Genomic DNA, 19,752 nt, shown 5'->3' on the forward strand with positions numbered 1-19,752 from the left:
GATATACCACCAGAACACAACAATAGGGGGTCACGTTAAAATCTCAAGAGGAGAAACTGATTTTTTTCCTTCTGAAATTGATTCAGTATTAACTAATACAATATGCTAGTATGTACTCAGATACCGCTTGTTAATTATTTTTAATGAAAATGGTGCATATAAATGAATATCAATACATTTGTTTCATATGTGCCAGCCCTACAAAAAATGGGATGGACTACCTCCGAATTGCTGGTCAGCTGACATTTTGCACATCGCCATTTTCCACTGCTGCGCCGGTGTACACCATAGGGCAAATTCGTGACTCCTTCCTTCAGTCCGTTTTTAGTCGTTCGTTAATATACAGCTAAATATTGTCCTCTTTGTTTTAGTTAAAGAGAAACGATTTAAAGCGAAGCGGCTACAGTAGTTTTACTCTATTTTGTTGTTCCTGTGAGCGAGCAAGAATGTCCGAAAGCCCCGAGTACTCTCCGTTCTTCGCAGTGATGGGTGCATCTGCGGCTATGGTGTTCAGCGGTAATTGGAAAATATTATTCATGTTTTCTATTTTATGTTGTCAGTTCTGTTGTGTAGCAGAGGTGCACTTTTAACGAATTGCTGTAAACTTGTATGGTAGAGGGTGCGATGAGTGTATCTGTGTTAGGATGATGGTGCAGCTTGCTGGCTGGCTGGATGGATGGATGGATGGTTGGGGGAAGGGATGGGAAAATTTCATGTTGCTTTGCTGGATGACGTCGCCATTGACGTAATTCCATCTTTTTAAAATTCTTTTATATTTTACAGGCAGTATTATGGTAAAGTTAGCTAGATGACATGGCAAAAATATCAATCGGCAAATTGCCACTGAGTTTAGACGATAGCTAGCTAGCCCACGGTTAATTACGCCAGCTAGCAAACGAGCAAGCTGTTTAGGCTAATATAACTGGACGATTTGATCCCTAACATTAGCTAGTTGTCGCACAGTAGCTGACTCTAGCCTACTTGATCTTCGTTGACAGCTAGTCTAACGTTAGCTAGTTGGTAACATTACCAGATGGCTCTCAAGCTAACCAGCTTGGCTGCTATCTGGGCTATTCCACTACTAACGTTACATGGGTAGCGATTGCTGATATAGCTGGTGCTAGCTAACAACTTGCCTAACGTTAGCTAGCTAGGTTAACCGTGCTGCTTGTTGGTTAGGCTAATATAGCTACCTGTAGTATCATTAGCTGTAACGTTTACTGGCTAGCTACTGACACCATGTATTCGCGATTCTAATATAGCTAACGTCTGCTATTGGCTATTAAGTGAACTGAATTAGCTAGCTAACGCGTTAGATAACAGTTGTGTAGGAAAGGAAGGACGTTAACGTTAGATGGACACCCCATCGTTTTCTTCGCTACAGGGCCTAATTGTGCGCGTTATCCATTTTACATCGGGTATGAAAATTTTAGTAAATGTCACTCTTGGTGACAGTCAAGCTATATAACGTACGTTGACCTCCACTAGGGACAACGATGGTTAAACGCCAGCTGTAACTGTTAGTTAAATTGTAGCTGCTAGCTATTTGTATTGACGTCAGTAAACTAACATGACAGAAATGATGGCGGTACTTTTGTTGTGAACGTAGTTGCTGCTAGCAAGCCATCTAACGTTAACATAAGATTTTCAGAATCAATTTCCATACTGGGACTTCCTGCTCAATTCGTATTCCAATCGTGGATTTGACGCAATCTCCCACCATACCTATTAGGCGGCCGGGTTTGCGGGGGAGGGGAGTCCCCGTAGTGAGTCATATGACTGCAGGGGAACGGGAGATTTCGGAGCAGAGGAAGCCATTTTCGGCATCGCAGTGCAAAATAATGGCAATGTTTGCACAGGAATTTCGTACGATGTAGCAATAAGACGCTCCACAGTTTATCGTGCGTCCATGGCTACTGCCGGTGGTTCGGTTATACCGCTTTTTTTTTTTTTCCACCCGTGTGTCCAGGAACGGCAAGTCGTCGGAGTACTTCTAAAATGTTGACAGTCTTGCTACTTTCGCTTTTCTGGTTTTATTTATTTCGCAGTGCGTGGTGAAGTTCACATTCAGCTACTGTGGTGTTTGGAAGTGAGAGTTAAATTACAATACATGGCGGGCGCTCTTATACAGAGCAAGTTCAATTCATAACCAGGGACAAGATTATGAAAACCATAGAGGGAAGTACAGTTCCCAGTGCTAGAAGTAAACGCATAGATAAAAACATGAACCCTGTGGATTATTCTGACTTAGAGTGGCGCGCTGTTGTCCAGCACCTGATCATTTTTGTTCCTTGATGATTGACAGAATGGAATTTCCCCCAATGGACTTGTTCCGGGTACTTGCGCTTAATTATGAATGCGTGTGTGTGTGTGTGTCTTCTGACCCTTAGTCACATTGGAATTTTTTTTGTTCCTGCTTCAGTGTGACAGTAGCGGTTGATTTCCGCGGAGTTTATGCTCGTCTGAAGTCATGCGCTTGCCTTTGGGAGTTTAGGAGCGTCCACATTCCACACTGATCAACCTCAAAGCGTTTTATTGACTTCACTGAATGCACCTTTGAACCTACGGGAGATTGTCATGAACATAAAATTTTCTACATTTGCAAAAATGTGTTTCTTTTTTTTTTCACCTGGAAATATAAAATGCCCAATAACTAGCACAATCGTTTTTATTCGTCCAGTTCCTTGAAGTTTGAAACGCTGACAGTGCAGTAATTAGTGTCAGGTTGAGAAGTTCACACTCTTATTTGTAGTGGCCCATGGCATCTGTGTTCTTGGTAAAATTAAGAGGTACTGGGGCCTTCTTGGTGTGGCAGGGAATGGAAGAATTGTCATTGCATTTAGGAAACATGAAAGTCTAATTCGGAAACCTGATTTAGCTTGTAGCTGTTCCCTAGCGGTCTTGAGGCTGGCGACTGTAATGAAATACAAAATGCAGAATCCTCACCACATGTAAGAAATCTTTTTTAGAATTTAATCTTTCATCTTCAAAGAAGTAATCAATCACTGTGTGCTAGGCTGAGGTACTGTTATGATGTGTCCCATTTGCCTGTTAATTCATTATCACTCACAATAAATTACTATTCAGTGTGGAATTTGTCGAATTGTTTACTCATCAAGCATATCTACTGCCTGAAGGCATTTGGAAGGAATAACTTTAAGTGACCAGTTATTCCCCCATAGATCATATGGCTGGGGTGTAGAAGCAACAAACGGCTACCATAAAACAGGATTTGGTGTCATGGTGATATGAGTTTTACAATGACTATTCGCTGGAGGAAAAAAAAAAAAATACAAAAGTTGGAGCACTCTGAGATTAAAGAGGACTATGTAGCAGTTTTAGTTTCTTTTGAGTAATTCTGCATAGATCGTGCTACCAGGCTTAAAACTGAGAACATTTATTTGACTGCGTTACCTGTGCTGACCTTTGGGTGAGTGAGTTTAGGGATGTTCCTCTGTAGACGCAGGGAAAGAGCAACCCTTTTCTCCTGCGCAGGTAATTTTGACACGGTCCCTGGTTTGGGCCTTATTGTTAAAGGTACAATAGGTAATTTTGGACTTCTAACGGTCAGGAGAGGAATTGCAGCAACAAATATGCTGAAAGCACAACACTGTTTATCCCATCCCTTCTCTGTGAACAGGCTGAAGTTGAAACGCCATTGGCCGTGGCAATTAGAACCAATTTTCAACCAATGAGCTTGAATTATTGTACAGCTAAAGAATGTATTGGTGCCTGCCTGTCAACTACATATTTTGAAACCCAAATTTAAGGACTATAAACACAGGCAGAGGGTGAGTCAACATGTCAATGAGCCTTTTTCAATGATAGGAAGGGATTTACAATGGTTTTGTAACAATATTTTAACACAAAAATCTTACCTATTGTACCTTATCTATTGTGAGTGAACTTTATCGCTCCGTTGGCATGAGAGAGGGAGAGGGTGCCAAGGCCCGTTGAGCCCAGACTGCCCCCTGCCTCTCCTGCCCGTAGCCTGGCAGCTGGGAGCTCAGCTCAGAGGTTCATCCAGCCTTGGGTGCACAGATGGGGGGGGTCACGCCGCAGGTTACACAGTACTAGTACCCCCAGAACTGGCCTGGTGAGCGGGGCTTGTACTGTACGTTCTGATGGGCTGTAAAAGCTCCAGGGAGGATTCAATGGCACGCCGAGACTAGCGTTCGGTCTCCTAGAGCATTAGCCTGCAGGACAAGCGTTGCAACTAAGCCCTTCTCAAGAAATGCATTTGCATGCTTTTTGAAAGTTGTATGTCTTTTACAGGGGGTGGTGGGGGGACGGTTATCTGTAATGCAGTTTTTTTTTTTTCTTTCTCTCCCCGCACCTCCTGAGTGAAACTGACACCTTGCTGTTGGCAGCAGCTCACACGGAGGTGGGAATATTCGGGCTGATTGGCTGGGTTTTCTCCTGGAAGGGCCAGCACCGGCTCTCACGTGGTGGGGAGAGCCAGAGGCGCTCCTGCGCATTTTCTAGACCTAGGGTTTGCAGCAGATCTGCGTTTAAACGTACTGTAGGGTTTTCAGCAGGTCTGCGTTTAAACGTACTGTGGGGTTTTCAGCAGGTCTGCGTTTAAATGTACTGTAGGGGTTTCAGTAGGTCTGCATTTTAACATACTGTAGGGTTTTCAGTAGCTCTGCATTAAATGTATTGTAGGGTTTTCAGTAGGTCTGCATTTTTTACATTACATTCATGGCATTTGGTATTTAAACATACTGTAGGGCAGGGATCAGCAAATCATGGCCCTCTGGGACCGAGAACTGCTGATTTTCCACCCTCCCTTTACCTGGGAGTCAGGTGAGAAGAGTCTGGCCAATCAGTAGCTCCAAGTGTTCAACTAATCACCTGGGAGAAAAAAACCAGGGCTGGATTTGGATTTGAGGTCCAGATTTCATGATTGCTGCTGTAGGATTTTCATAGGGCTGCTTTTAAACATATTATAGGGTTTTCAAAGGGCTGCATTTATATGTATTGCAGGGTTTTCAGTAGGTCTGCATTCAAGGATCTGCAAAGCAGAACCATTTCTGATGATTGTTGATTCTGTCCATAACATATGTAACTGAACTCGTAGCTGCCTGGGATCAGTTAAGAGAATGCCCCATCTGCTGCCAGTCACGTTTATTAAAGTCTTTTGAGAATAGCCGCCCCCATGGGGTGTACAGGCAATCTTTTGTCTTTATCTCTTTAATCAATCCTGATCTGCAAGGAACCAGTCAGAGACCACCCAAAATACGTCCTGGACAAAAAAACATCACCATCCACCAGGTGCTGATAAGTCAGCCAATCAGCAACACGGTTGTACAGCTTCTGTGTGATCATGGGATTGTCACCCGGAAGGTGCAAGTTCTTGCTGCTGATTGGCTGTCTTGTCAACACCCAATGGTTATCAGCAATAATTTATTTTTTATTTATATGTCATTTTTTTCCAAAATTTGCATGGCTTCTGACATTCGCCTTACCATAGTCCTGAAAGACAAACAAGCTTTGGGCTGTTACCTAAATGCAGGTTTATAAAAAATTTTTTTTTTTAAATTCTAATTATTTTAAATGGTATTTTTCTAAAAGATATGCCTGCCTTATAAATGGAAACAATTTTATTATACAGTCTATCGGATCAGTTGTATTGGTGTTTTTTTTTCAGAGTGGGAGTGGGAGTTGTGTGGACTGCGTCACAGTTCACAGAAGTTGAGATTTTAATGTTGCAGACCGATGTTTTAAAGAGTGGCCCCTCCTATGAGACGGACCACGCCCGTCTCCTGGCGTCGTGGTTATGAAACAAACGTTTGCCAGCTAGGGAGCGTCTGCGGTTCTGCTGACACTCACCTGTTTGTTCAACGGTTCCGTTCGTCACTGTATGAAATTCAGCAAAATGCTGTGAATTGTAACCGATTTACCTTGCTACCGAGTGAAATGCCTTGGCCCAGCTTTCTGTGGGTTGACTGTCACTCGAGTCCCCTCTTGCCATGCGCTTTTTCCCAGGGTGCCTTGCTGTGAACGTTCCACAGCATTCTATATTTTTGAGGGTAAAAGATCTTGCCTATTGGACTTTAAAGAGGGAAATAAAGATTGTATTTTTTTTTAAAGATTTGATTAAATTTGATTGCAGATGTTTACCTGATCCCAGATTGCTTTCACTGCCTTTCCTCATTAGCAAACACACCAGAGTATCCTGTTTGTTAGCAAGCCTGTTTGTTCTGTTAGTCAGAATTCAGCTTAAATGAAATGGTTAAGGTTTGGGCCACTTTACTTTGGCGCAAGCTTGTCTTCTACATTCACCAGCTTATATCCCAATGAATTGCGTTGTGGAGTATTGCAGGGCTGCATGTTAAATGGCTGCTCTGTCACTTAAAGTTATTTTTTACACCTCAACTTGAATTGAACCTCCTTTTTGAATAATGTATAATACTTGTAATGTCTTGTAATTAATTCTAGAAAACACATCAAGCCTGCCTAGGGCACATGGGTATAAATTATGCGTTAGCTTTACAGAAGTATTCTCCGTACTTAATTTTGTCTCGGTCATCGCCGCGTTTTAACACTCTAGCTACCTGTACGTTCACGGTGAGCGTTACCGTTACAAGTGTTCCTAGAGACCTGTGGTAAAAGTAGCGGTCATATTTGAATGCAAGTGAACGCCGGCCTTTCGTTTGCTTGGGTTTCCTGTTGAGACGTTCACGAGGTGGGGACCCAAAGCCGTGTGCACACCAGCGGGTTTCTGTAGGCGCTGAAACCGGCTCTCAGACCTCCTTAGTGGCATTACATTTGGCAGACCTGGGTCTTCTGTAGCTTCTCGTGTGATCCTTGGCACATGAAAACAACATGGGAACTTTTGTACTTTTCTAATGGGTTTAATAGGCGTGGCATTTCAGGCGAAGGGGAGAAGCGCTTGTGCATCAGAGCTATGCGCAAATATTAGATCATACAATGCTGCAATTTTATTACTAAATTGCTCACGTCCTTCACCAGTAGGATATGGAAGGTGTGGCCACCTTTTATGTAGGCATTATGTCAAAATTTTTAGTTTATTAAAGCAGAAATCCTTATTTCCGGGGAGCAGGTGCTGAATTCCGGTAAATTCCCTGGCCTTCCGGGCGAGGTGGAATGTCTGTAATCAGGTTGCCATGACGTAATGGGGCGAGCCCGATCGCATGATGGCCGAATAACACAGTGTGGGGAAAGTACTGTTTGATATTTGAGAAGGGAGGCTATGAAATCCGTTTGCAAAAGATAGCAGAGGTTCCTGAAGAGCACATGAAGCATCTTCCCCTCAGAATGCATTCTGGTGCTGTAGAGTTCCCCAAACTTTCGCCAGAAATGAGTGGCAGAAATGTAAAAGTTGCCGTGGCGACACATTACCCGTGGAGAACCATGCCTAGATCCCCGGTTAGTCATGACCGTCTTGATTTGACCACTATTCCTGAATATCATCCATCGTCCTCTCTGCTTAACTGTCTTGTTTCATCCTTATGACGTTGCTGCATTGAGTGAGAGGTGTTCCTATGCAGCTTGGCTAAATTACACATTTGCCTTGGACTCATTTGCATTTCCTGCAGTTTAGATTTGTTTAAAGCTTAAAAGACTCTTATTCCCCCAGGCATTGACCTGTTTGCCCAAGGGAAGCCTGTATCCTTGTGGCTAAGGTACTTGACTGGCACCTGGAAAGGTTGGTAGTTCAAGCCACGATAAGTTCTGCACAGCTCTTGGGCCTCAGAATGCCTACGGCAATCCAAAATGCAGAAAACCCCAAAACATTGACATAAATGTACATCTAACCTCATAGAACCTGTCTATAAAAGGTTGCATCAGTTGGTGCACGGGCGGCACCGTAGCACAAAAATTCTGGTGCCATCAAAGCCAAATTACCCATTTTTAACTCAAAGGGGGGATATTCAACCTCACAAAGGCGGACATCCAACATCAAACCCGATGGCTTTGGGACCGACGGGCTCACTTTGAGGCCCTCTCCACCTGCGCTGTTTTTAATGTCCTTCACTGTGACCGAGTGCTAATCGCGAGCAGAAACGCCCTTGTGTAGCCCGGGTGTGTCGCCCCGCTCGGAATAACCAGAGCTGAGCGCGGTCGATGTTCCTCGCAGGGCTACGGATCTGCCGGCTGAGCTTGCGGGGAAGGTTTTGTTAAGCGCATTGATCGCTCTCTCTCCCGGAGCGAGCCGGTTTGACGGCTGCTGGCTGCGCTGGCGGTTACGGCTCGCTCTTCACTCCCGACTCCCGCAGAGACCCATCTGTCACACGCACAGCGCCCCCGCTGGGCCTCCGTGGAACTGCAGGACAGATCCCACCACCATGAGCTCATTTCTTCTTCTTGCCATACTCCTCTTATTCTCAGGCATGGTCATAATGATAATATGCAAAATAAGAAAAACAATTGGCTCATATCGTTATTGGCCTTATCTGCATAACTTTGTATTTCATGTTAGGCAATCCCTGGCAAGAGATTGAACTTTCAGTGGAATCTTCCTGCATAAATACAGGAAAATAATTTGACTTTTTATTTAGCTGACGCTTTTATCCAAAGCGACTTACAGTTGATTAGTTGAACCAACCTTTCAGGTCCCAGTCATGTACCGTAGCCACTAGGCTCAAAAGAGTATTTTATTTATGCATGTATCCTATTTAACATCCTAAAATCAAATGTGTGGCCAAAGCCTTCCCAAATTGTGTTTTCAAGGCGACTTCTTATTTGTAACTAATTTCTTATTTAACCGACTTAGTTGAACCAACTTCCGGGTCCCAGGGTCTACTCACGATCCTCTAGGGCTGAGAACTGCTGGTTTTCCACCCTCCCTTTACCTGGGAGTCTGGTGTGAAATTGTACTTGCAATTGAAATTGTACTTCCCTCTAGGGTCTTTCAGCGCACTTAGCCCTGTTTATGGGTATGCACTTTGTTGTACGTCGCTCGGGATAAGAGCGTCTGCCAAATGCCAATAATGTAATGTAATGAAAACAGTCTGGCCAATCAGAGGAGCACTAATTGTTCAGTTCATTACCCAGGAGAAATGAAAACCAGGGCTGGATTTGGATTTGAGGGCGAGAGTTGAGGATCCCTGGATTAGACTAACCCGGGGACAGTCCCCCCTGGATCAATGTGGGGTTAATGTCCAACCTTCTGGGTCCAGGTCCCAGTCATGTACCTTAGCCGCTAGGCTACAGGCAAAAAAAAAATATATATATATATATATAAAATAATATTGGGACATCGACACAATTATCATCTTTTTGGCTCTATACACCACCACAATGGATTTGAAATGAAACGAACAAGATGTGCTTTAACTTTCAGCTTTAATTTGAGGGTATTTACATCCAAATCAGGTGAACGGTGTAGGAATTACAACAGTTTGTATATGTGCCTCCGACTTTTTAAGGGACCAAAAGTAATGGGACAAACTAGCAATCATAAATCAAACTTTCACTTTTTAATACTTGGTTGCAAATCCTTTGCAGTCAATTACAGCCTGAAGTCTGGAACGCATAGACATCACCAGACGCTGGGTTTCATCCCTGGTGATGCTCTGCCAGGCCTCTACTGCAACTGTCTTCAGTTCCTGCTTGTTCTTGGTGCATTTTCCCTTCAGTTTTGTCTTCAGCAAGTGAAATGCATGTTCAATTGGATTCAGGTCAGGTGATTGACTTGGCCATTGCATAACATTCCACTTCTTTGCCTTAAAAAAACTCTTTGGTTGCTTTCGCAGTATACTTCGGGTCATTGTCCATCTGCACTGTGAACCGCCGTCCAATGAGTTCTGAAGCATTTGGCTGAATATGAGCAGATAATATTGCCCGAAACACTTCATCCTGCTGCTTTTGTCAGCAGTCACATCATCAATAAATACAAGGGAACCAGTTCCATTGGCAGCCATACATGCCCACGCCATGACACTACCACCACCATGCTTCACTGATGAGGTGGTATGTTTTGGATCATGAGCAGTTCCTTTCCTTCCCCATACTCTTCTCTTCCCATCATTCTGGTACAAGTTGATCTTTGTCTCATCTGTCCATAGGATGTTGTTCCAGAACTGTAAAGGCTTTTTTAGATGTTGTTTGGCAAACTCTAATCTGGTCTTCCTGTTTTTGAGGCTCACCAATGGTTTACATCTTGTGGTGAACCCTCTGTATTCACTCTGGTGAAGTCTTCTCTTGATTGTTGACTTTGACACACATACACCTACCTCCTGGAGAGTGTTCTTGATCTGGCCAACTGTTGTGAAGGGGTTTTTCTTCACCAGGGAAAGAATTCTTCTGTCATCCACCACAGTTGTTTTCTGTGGTCTTCCGGGTCTTTTGGTGTTGCTGAGCTCACCGGTGCGTTATTTCTTTTTAAGAATGTTCCAAACAGTTGATTTGGCCACACCTAATGTTTTTGCTATCTCTCCGATGGGTTTGTTTTGATTTTTCAGCCTAATGATGGCTTGCTTCACTGATAGTGACAGCTCTTTGGATCTCATATTGAGAGTTGATAGCAACAGAGTCCAAATGCAAATAGCACACTTGAAATGAACTCTAGACCTTTTATCTGCTCCTTGTAAATGAGATAATGAGGGAATAGCACACAGCTGAGCAGCCAATTGTCCCATTACTTTTGGTCCCTTAAAAAGTGGGAGGCACATATAGAAACTGTTGTAATTCCTACACCGTTCACCTGATTTGGATGTAAATACCCTCAAATTAAAGCTGAAAGTCTGCAGTTAAAGCATACTGTGTTGTGGTAGTGTATAGAGCCAAAAACAGGAGAATTGTGTCGATGTCCCAATATTTATGGACCTGACTTGGATCTTTTTTTTTTTCTGTTATTTGAATTATTTTTTTATTGATGCATGCTTCCTATTTTGTTTATAATCCTTTACATTATTCTATGCAATCCAAAAATGAAATGAGTGTGTGTGTGTGGCCAAAGCCTTCCCCTATCGTGTTTTGAAGCCAACTTCCAAAAGCAGTGTCTATTCATTGCCATCACTTGACAGAAATAATAACATGTCTTCAGTTCACTGGACTGAGAGGACGGAGTGGCCGTAAACGATGTAGCAGGATAGCGCTGTTAGCACGATAGCTCTGCGCCGGCAGCTCTGTTCAGTTGAGCGAGCGGCATCCTGCCCTGACCTCTCTCTCCCTCTCCCTCTCCCTCTCTCTCTCCCTCTCTCTCTCTCCCCCCGCAGCCTTGGGAGCGGCGTACGGGACGGCTAAGAGCGGCACGGGCATCGCCGCCATGTCGGTCATGAGGCCGGAGCTGATCATGAAGTCCATCATCCCGGTGGTCATGGCCGGAATCATCGCCATCTACGGCCTGGTGGTGGCGGTGCTGATCGCCAACGACATCTCCGCTACCATCTCGCTCTACAAGTAAGAGGAGGGTCCTGTACTCCGCTAATCCTGTTCAGTCCCAACGGCCTGCCGTGGTGGATGAGCGCTAGGTAGCGCGGAACGCCACGGGTGTAGATAGGGATGGGACAAATCACCAGCTTTTTTTACTGTCCCGTTTTGAAAATGGTTAACCGTGTAACCGGTGCCGCATCGGTGTAGCCCACTGACAAAAATGTAATTGCATTTTCAAACTTTATTTTGGGCCATCTTAAAATAGTTTCATTAAACGTCATCATTGTAAGTCAGATAAAAGCGTAATTGCCAATTTACTTTCACGTATCGTGCTCACAGATGTCCAGCAGTCTGTAGTTAAAGCCGTGTAGGCTACATCCAGGAATGCGTGTAATTATTTCAGATGTATCGATTAGAATGATCATTTTTCGTTTTCATCCCTCCTCCATATGCCTGACAGACTTGATTGGCATGAAATGTGCCCAATATGCTGCTATTGAGAACTTTAAAAAAAAACTATTGTTACAGACAGGCTTGTGCACTCAATTCCGTGGTCATGTTAATGTCCAGTTTTTGCGTGATGACATGTAACATGTGACCGTAACATGGTAACACTGTTGTAGTGGCGACATGATGAATCGGTTCGATTTTAGGCAGGGAATCCGATGGAAAATATAAAAATTGGATTTTGTACAGAGGCCATAGTCGACTGGTTCAATGATTTTACTTTTATGCCGATGGTTTCTATATGGCTTATATTAAACTAGTAACTTTGCAGTAAACTTTGCCAATGCATTTAATTTTATACTGGGCAGGGCAATCTTTGTGGCAATTTAAAGCAGGGAAATATCTGATGATTAGGATAGGCTACTAGACTATTTTTTTTCATTTTTTTAAATTCATTTTTTTCCTACTTGATTCCTACTAGAAATAGTTCAACTACACGGTCTGGTTACACACAATTATATCCTTTATATTTTCTCTTGCCTACTTATTAATGTTGCATGCAACATTTGTCCAATAATGTATTGCTTTATTTGTTTGTGTATTTACGGCATAGTGGAAAGCTACATTTAGTTTGCCATAGTTTGAATTTGCGCGTCAACGAATATAGAGTCCTCTGTAAACCTTAAACGCCATACAATACTCCATAAGTGATCCAACAGCTACATATTTAAAATACAGAAATTCTTTGATCGCTATAATACTGCAGCATTCAGTTCCCTGTGGTGCTTGCATTCTTAGCCCCCTGAAACAGCCAAAGACTGCTCGCTAGGACTAGCCTAACTGAACTTATTATGATGCAGCCAGAATCTTTCTTGAATCGGTCTGACCAATTTGTGCGTTGTATCTCTGGCAGTGAAAGCGCATTTATGTAATTAAACTGAGTTTTCCATTTCAGCTTAATAAAAATAAATTAAAAATTAAAAAAAAATTTTTTGGAAAAAAAGGTTTTCGGTTAGCCATTTTTGTTAAACGTGTACAACGGTTTTCTTTAACCCAAGGGAGCACACCTCCAGTCCTGGAGGGCTAATCTGCGTGCATGTTTTCGTTCCAACCAATCATGTTTTAGTTTTCTGACAACTGTTTCTGTAAAGTATGCTGGTTCACTCCTGTGCTTTCAGTCTGTAGCTGGTGCTCATACAGTGTCAGATCAAGATAAGATTGAGCTAATTAAGTCATTAACCGCAGAAGTTGCCACAAAATCCTGAAAAGGACCGTTCCTTGTTGTGCACCTCTGGGTTAACAGTTTAGAAGTTTAACTGCTCACACTCCTAGGTGTAAAAAGGCTGCAGATTACCATAATGTGATTAGCCGGTTAACCTCTCTTTCTGTTTACCTGACTTCCTCTTCCTCTCTCTGTAGACCTGTGGGGCAGGTCTGAGTGTGGTGAAAGCGCATTTATTTAATAAAAATTTTATTTAAAATAAAAATAGGTTAGCAATTTTTGGTAAACGTGTACAACTCTGTTTCGGTTAACCGTTTAAACGTTCCCACCTCTAGGTGTAAAAAGGCTGCAGATTGACGTGATGTGATTAGGCAGTTAATCTCGCTCTCCCTACAGCTCCCTACAGAGAGAGAGCCAGGCCAAGCCAGGTAAACGGAACTCCGTTTACCTGGCTTGGCCTGGCTCTCTCTCTGTAGGAGCTTCCTGCACCTGGGGGCAGGTCTGAGCGTGGTGAAAGCGCATTTATTTAATTAAACTGCACTTACCGGAGCCACAGTGGCGCAGCAGGCTAGGATGCAGCGGACTTGCGGTTGCAGTTCGTTGCAGTTACACACCGAGGACCGGATTCGAACACTAACTAATTGGATTAGATTACATTTTGACATTTGGCAGACGCTCTTATCCAGAGCGACGTACAGTTGATTAGACTAAGCAGGAGACAATCCTCCCCTGGAGCAATGCAGGGTTAAGGGCCTTGCTCAAGGGCCCAACGGCTGTGCGGATCTTATCGTGGCTACACCGGGATTAGAACCACCGACCCTGCGTGTCCCAGTCATTTACCTTAACCACTACGCTACAGGCCGCCCTAGATTGCGTACAGTTGGCTACCAAATTGGGAGAAAAAGGGAAATAAATAAAAATTGCACTTACCATTTTAGCTTCAAGAAAAAAGATTTGGTTATCGGTCATCAATTTTTGGTTAACCGTTTAAACGTTCAGGTGTAAAAGGCTGCAGATTGATGATGCGATTAGCCAGTTAACCTCTCTCCCTCTCTCCTCCCTCTCCTCCCTCTCCCCCCCTCTCTCTCTCTCTCTCTCTCTCCCCCTCCCCCTCCCTCTCTCCTCCCTCTCTCCCCCTCTCCCCCTCCCTCCCTCTCTCCCTCTCTCCTCCCTCTCTCCCTCTCTCCCCCTCTCTCTCCCCCTCTCTCTCCCCCTCTCTCCTCCCTCTCTCCCCCTCTCTCTCCCCCTCTCCCTCCCTCTCTCCCCCTCTGCAGGAGCTTCCTGGACCTGGGTGCAGGTCTGAGCGTGGGTCTGAGCGGGCTGGCGGCTGGCTTTGCCATCGGCATCGTGGGAGACGCCGGGGTGCGGGGCACGGCGCAGCAGCCCCGGCTATTCGTGGGGATGATCCTCATCCTGATTTTCGCCGAGGTGCTGGGGCTGTACGGGCTCATCGTGGCCCTCATCCTCTCCACGAAATAAAGGGGGGCGGGCGTCGCCGAGCAGAGAAACAAAATAATAATGACAAAAACCAACTAAAAAAAAAAAATAAAAAAAAATAAAAAAAGAAAGAAAATGTTAAAAACGAAAAAAAAAAAAGATTAAATGAAATCACACAGTAATTATGGTCCTATCTCCAAAACGTGTACAGTTGTCTCAGTTTGGTAGTCAACCTCTTGTAAATGAGCAATGTACGTTAGTGATTTGTCTGTCATGTGTACGTTTAGATATACGAAAAAAAGGTTTCCGGTCTTTTATTTTTTTTGTTTTTTTTTTGGTCATTGATCTCCCTGTGGTGGACAACTGACAAGATGCATCTTTTTTTTTTTCTTTTTTTTTTCCCATTTTCGGTTTCGTTTTTTTTGTTTTGAGACAGTTTCCAAATCAATTTCCACACTAATGTTGAGGAACTATCTGTAATAAGACAACATGGAAATGGTTTTGTTTTTGTTGTGTGTTTTTCACAGCTTTTATTTATAAAATTTTGAATTGTTCATGAAACTGTTTAAATGGAGCAAAGTCTTTTGAATTCCATATAAAAAAAATATATCTGTGTATATGTAGATTTATTGCACTGTGGGTAATTGTTATAAGTGCTTGGAATTCCTCTGGATGTGATAACTGGTTAAGTGGAGATTGCCTTTTTGTGTCCAGATGCTGGAGTGGAAGTGTGTGTGTGCCTGCGTGTGTGTATTTTAATTATTCTGACATTCTCAAAACACTTGTAACATGTTTTCCTGTAGTACAACTGTTTGATTGCATTGAAGGTGTGTGTGCCCAGTGCTGGGCGTCACAGGTCCAATTTCCAAATAAATTTCCTCAACTTAATTTTTTTTTTCTTTTCTTTACTTCTGCTTTTGTGGGCGTCTGTGCAACATCACCGGGGTTTTTTAATGGATAAAAGGAAAATCTCACCCGCAAGACCAGACGTCCAATGTTTTAATCTTTTTCTGTCATTGTGCAATTAAACGATGTGTACAAACTTGCGATGGCTCCTCTCTGAGTTTGGTGGGACATCCGTGGTTCTGCTGACAGGTTATTCAGAAGTTTCACTTTGTAAAAGAAAGTCAAATACTTTTTTTGTAGAAAGGGGAGTGTATATAGCCCAAAAAGCAGATGGTGTTTCCCCTTTCCCTTGCGACTTCACGTGGTATCAACGAAGCAACACTATTAATCACACGTTCATTCTTTGAAGATATCGACAGGAACAGCTGGTAAACAGTTTCTGTATTGGATGGTCTCTAAAACATATTCTGTTGCAATCTTAAACTAAAATCCATTAAGGGTATGTGGTTTCATTGTGATCCATTGTCAACTGAAACTAGATTGTGTACATTCCTTGTTCCGTATATGAAAATGATTGAAACACAATTACATATATATTTGAGAGCAGAGCGGACGCAACAGGAGACATTTTTTCATCTTGACTTTTTTCATCGTTTAATTCTACCAAGATTTCACCGTCAGTTGTGGAGAGCAGAGTATTTGAATGCGAAAGCACGATTCCTTCAGCTCCTTCACAAATTCTAGCTGTTGAGCACAGCGAGTGTGTCGTTAGGTTTACATGCTTGCTATATCTAGAGTACACTGGATAAGAAAGTTGTTGTCGGTAAAAAAGTTGCTTTAAATATAATATCGGTGATAAAAGTATTTGTAGGGATGTCCTCACAATTTGCAGTGTCTGCTAAACATCGACTTGACAAACAGTTGACAAAATGTTCCTGTCATTGACATTTAAGAGTAAGTCCAATTTGATCGATTTGGCCGAACATGTCTCAGTACTGCACAAAGTGCTTGATGACATGCTGCTTGTTTAGATAGATTAGATTAGATTAGATTAGATTAGATTAGATAGATAGATAGACATTGTCGTGAGCCACGGACCCCTTGCCGAGCTCAGACCTCACGTTCCCACGAGCAGTACCTCACAATGAGGTGTCTCGGGGACGAACTCAAGTACTCCGAACGTCCTGGAGCCCTGGTAAGTTCTACTGAACTTCCAGCCCAGTCTCGAAGTGAAGGGTGTGATGCAAATCTGGTAATCGATGTCCTGTATTCAATGTATTCCTCTCAAGACTCTTTATCACATATGATTATAGTAAGATATACTTTATTATAATCAATCAAAAGAATAGAGTTGTACAGATTACAGTGTACATATCATCTTTTGCAGTTTGCTAATCACATGCAAGTTACATATACCCCTCTTAGCTCTTTCTAAATTACCTTTCCACCACGATGTTTAAAAATCAAGGTACACCCCTCCAATATCCATCCTCCTCTTTGGCCTTTACCTTATCTTATGGCTCCCCCTTCACGGAGATAAAAGCTACTGAACTTCCATTAATACAATGGGTACGAACACCCCTAAAGTCTACTACTTATTTTTATCGTATATAGTATCTTTCTAAAAAATAAAAGACATAAAAATAAAAGGAAACTTATAATGTATTACTTCTATGTATTACTTTTCCTACTTCTACAAGTAATATAGATTATAATTACCACTCATGCCCTAAATATAGCCATCTCGTTTTCTGCGGGATTTGATCCCTCCTCCTTGCTGTTGATGAGCTCTTTGAACAGCTGCATTGGTTTGGGAATCTGGGGCAGGATCAGGACCCAGACTTTCGAAAGACGTGACTTTGCACTTCGTACTTCTCCTGCCTGTTGTCTGGGATGTGCACTGGTATTTCTTCGAACACGTCGGGGGTTTTGCAGTGCAGCCGCAGCATATGCCTCTCCTCACTGACACTGAGGTTAGGGGGGGAGGCTTCAGGTTCTTGCGTGGGTCCAGCAGGAAGGTGTTCTGTAGCGTGGAGGAACCCCGCGTCCCGTCTGTTGGCCTCCAGGTGCAGTTCACGGCTCCAAGCATGTTGTAAAAGCCCTTTAACTCTTTCACCAGCTTTTCTGTATGATGAGGGATGCGCGTGAACACCTCTTCGACATCAGTCCTGCTGTCACAACTCTTGGGCTGAGTCCGCACCGCGTACGTCACTCCTCTCTCCGTATCCATATCCTGGAGTGGCGCGCAGAGGGAGCGCGCCACTCCAGCTTGACTACAGCTGTCTTGTGTTGCTCTCTCTTCACCAGCTCGTAGATATCTTCTGAAGCCAAATTCTGGGATCCTGCTCTAAGGTCTAAAAACTTATCCCTTATATATCTTTTTTGCATACAAAAGTGTACCTTTTTTGATAAGAAATGCCCCCATTATGTCAAGCGGGAAGACATTTATCTTTTATATAACCTGTTTTTTAATGACCATATTAATTATTTCTGTTTTTCCAATTGTCATTTTCTCATACCTCAAAAGAACTGTCCCCAATATTTTATTTCATGGGCCCCTCTGGTTTGGGAGTTTCCCCCAACTTAATATATGAGTGGAAAAACACTAGCCCTTATGTTGTTTTTAATGAACCTATTCATCACTGGTGTCTGTGTCAGTTTCATAATCTCTCCTTGACTTCCTCAAAACTTTGATTTCATGTAAGCCAGACGTTAAAGCCTGCCACCATCCCAACACCCACTTTAGGTGCCCCTTTTTGTGGCGCCTTAAGGGGTCTACAAAGGTCATCCAGCTAATAGCTGAGTGTAATTCATCATTCAACTCCTCTATAGTCAGTCCTTTAAATCTATTCGATAAATTATTTGTGTTATCCTCAGGAAGGCCCTTGAAGCCTCTTAATTTTCTTTCGGTATTGACGTCCCTTCTGTTTTCCTTATTTTTGTTTTTCTTTAGCCAGGCATTGTGCCCCTCCCCTGTAGGGTTGGGGTATTCTCAGTCAGAACTTTAACCTTGCTCCTTAAAACCCTAAATCTAAGTCCCCCGACTTCAGACTCCTCTACTGACAAGTATGGCTGCTCATTCTCTGAACCACATATTTTTCTTCTTACGGGCGTTCTTACTACCACCTCGATGGCGTGTGCGAGGGGTTAACAATGCATTCCTTTCTAACCCATCCCCCGTCAATCTCTCATTAGGGGGGCCTAGGGCCGGGTCCTCGACAACATCTCACAGCAGCAGAGATTAGAAGAATAAAAGGAATAAGGGAATGAATAGGGGGAACACAATAGATAGAAATACTAAAAATACTAATACAGTATGTTAAGAACAGTTATGTGTATAACATATGACAGTATAGTAAAGTATAAAAGTGCAAAGTGTCCATAATAATAAATGGTCAATTTAGAGGTGACCAGTGTGGGCCTCAGGAATCACCATGGGTGGCGGAATTATACAGACGAATGGCTGAGGGAATAAAGGAGCGTCTGAAAAAAGTTTGATAAACTTGGTACATCTCGACACCATTTTATAAAGAGATGTTACTCCAGCAGCAGGGACACTTTAAATGTTTTAAAGGCACAATAGGTAATATTTTTGTGTTAAAACATTGTTACAAGACCACTGTAAATCTCTTTCATTGAAAAAGTATCACGGACATGTTGACTAACCCTCTGCCTGTACTTCCATCCATCCATCCATTATCTGAACCCGCTTATCCTGATCAGGGTCGCAGGGGGGCTGGAGCCTATCCCAGCATACATTGGGCGAAAGGCAGGAATACACCCTGGACAGGTCGCCAGTCCATCGCAGGGCACACACACCATTCACTCACACACTCATACCTACGGGCAATTTAGACTCTCCAATCAGCCTAACGTGCATGTCTTTGGACTGTGGGAGGAAACCGGAGTACCCGGAGGAAACCCACACTGACACAGGGAGAACATGCAAACTCCGCACAGAGAGGCCCCGGCCGACAGGGATTTGAACCCAGGACCTCCTTGCTGTGAGGCGGCAGTGCTACCCACTGCACCATCCGTGCCGCCCTGCCTGTACTTATAGTCCTTAAATTTGGGTTTCAAAATGGACAGTTGACTGCCCGACACACTGTTGTAGCAAAACATTGTATATTGTATAACTACAATAATTCAAGCTCATTGGTTGAATATTGGTTCTAATTGACACAGCCAATGGCATTTGAACATCAGCATGTTTACAGAGAAGGGGGAGGGATAAACAGTGTTGTGATTGTTTGTTGCTGCTATTCCTCTCTTGACCGTTAGAAGTTCGAAATGACCTATTTTACCTTTAAATGTCTGGTTGATAATGGATGGAAATAACAAAAGACTGGGTGATGTCATTGGAGATGTTCAGGGGGTGAAGACCAGCTTGAAATTCGTCCAAGATATGTTGAAGCATGATGACTGAGCATATGGCAATATAAACTACAATAAAGCTA

At 43.2% G+C, this 19,752-nt stretch overlaps 1 protein-coding gene across 1 annotated transcript; it reads left to right on the top strand.

The window, feature by feature from the left end:
- Positions 1–240: 240 nt before the first annotated feature.
- Positions 241–15,495, top strand: LOC133115358 (V-type proton ATPase 16 kDa proteolipid subunit c). The gene is made up of 3 exons (XM_061225228.1): positions 241–516; positions 11,187–11,370; positions 14,287–15,495. The coding sequence occupies exons 1-3, from the start codon at positions 447–449 to the stop codon at positions 14,489–14,491; spliced, it is 459 nt and encodes a 152-aa protein (XP_061081212.1). The 5' UTR covers positions 241–446; the 3' UTR covers positions 14,492–15,495.
- The last annotated feature ends 4,257 nt before the right edge of the window (positions 15,496–19,752 follow it).

Source organism: Conger conger, chromosome 16, assembly GCF_963514075.1.
Source record: "Conger conger chromosome 16, fConCon1.1, whole genome shotgun sequence".
NCBI lineage: Eukaryota > Metazoa > Chordata > Actinopteri > Anguilliformes > Congridae > Conger > Conger conger.

Coding starts and splice junctions, on each gene's coding strand:
- LOC133115358 (XM_061225228.1), top strand. CDS start 447: ATGTCCGAAAGCCCCGAGTACTCTCCGTTCTTCGCAGTGATGGGTGCA. Junction 517..11,186: donor TGCGGCTATGGTGTTCAGCG/GTAATTGGAAAA, acceptor CTCCCCCCGCAG/CCTTGGGAGCGGCGTACGGG. Junction 11,371..14,286: donor GCTACCATCTCGCTCTACAA/GTAAGAGGAGGG, acceptor CCCCCTCTGCAG/GAGCTTCCTGGACCTGGGTG.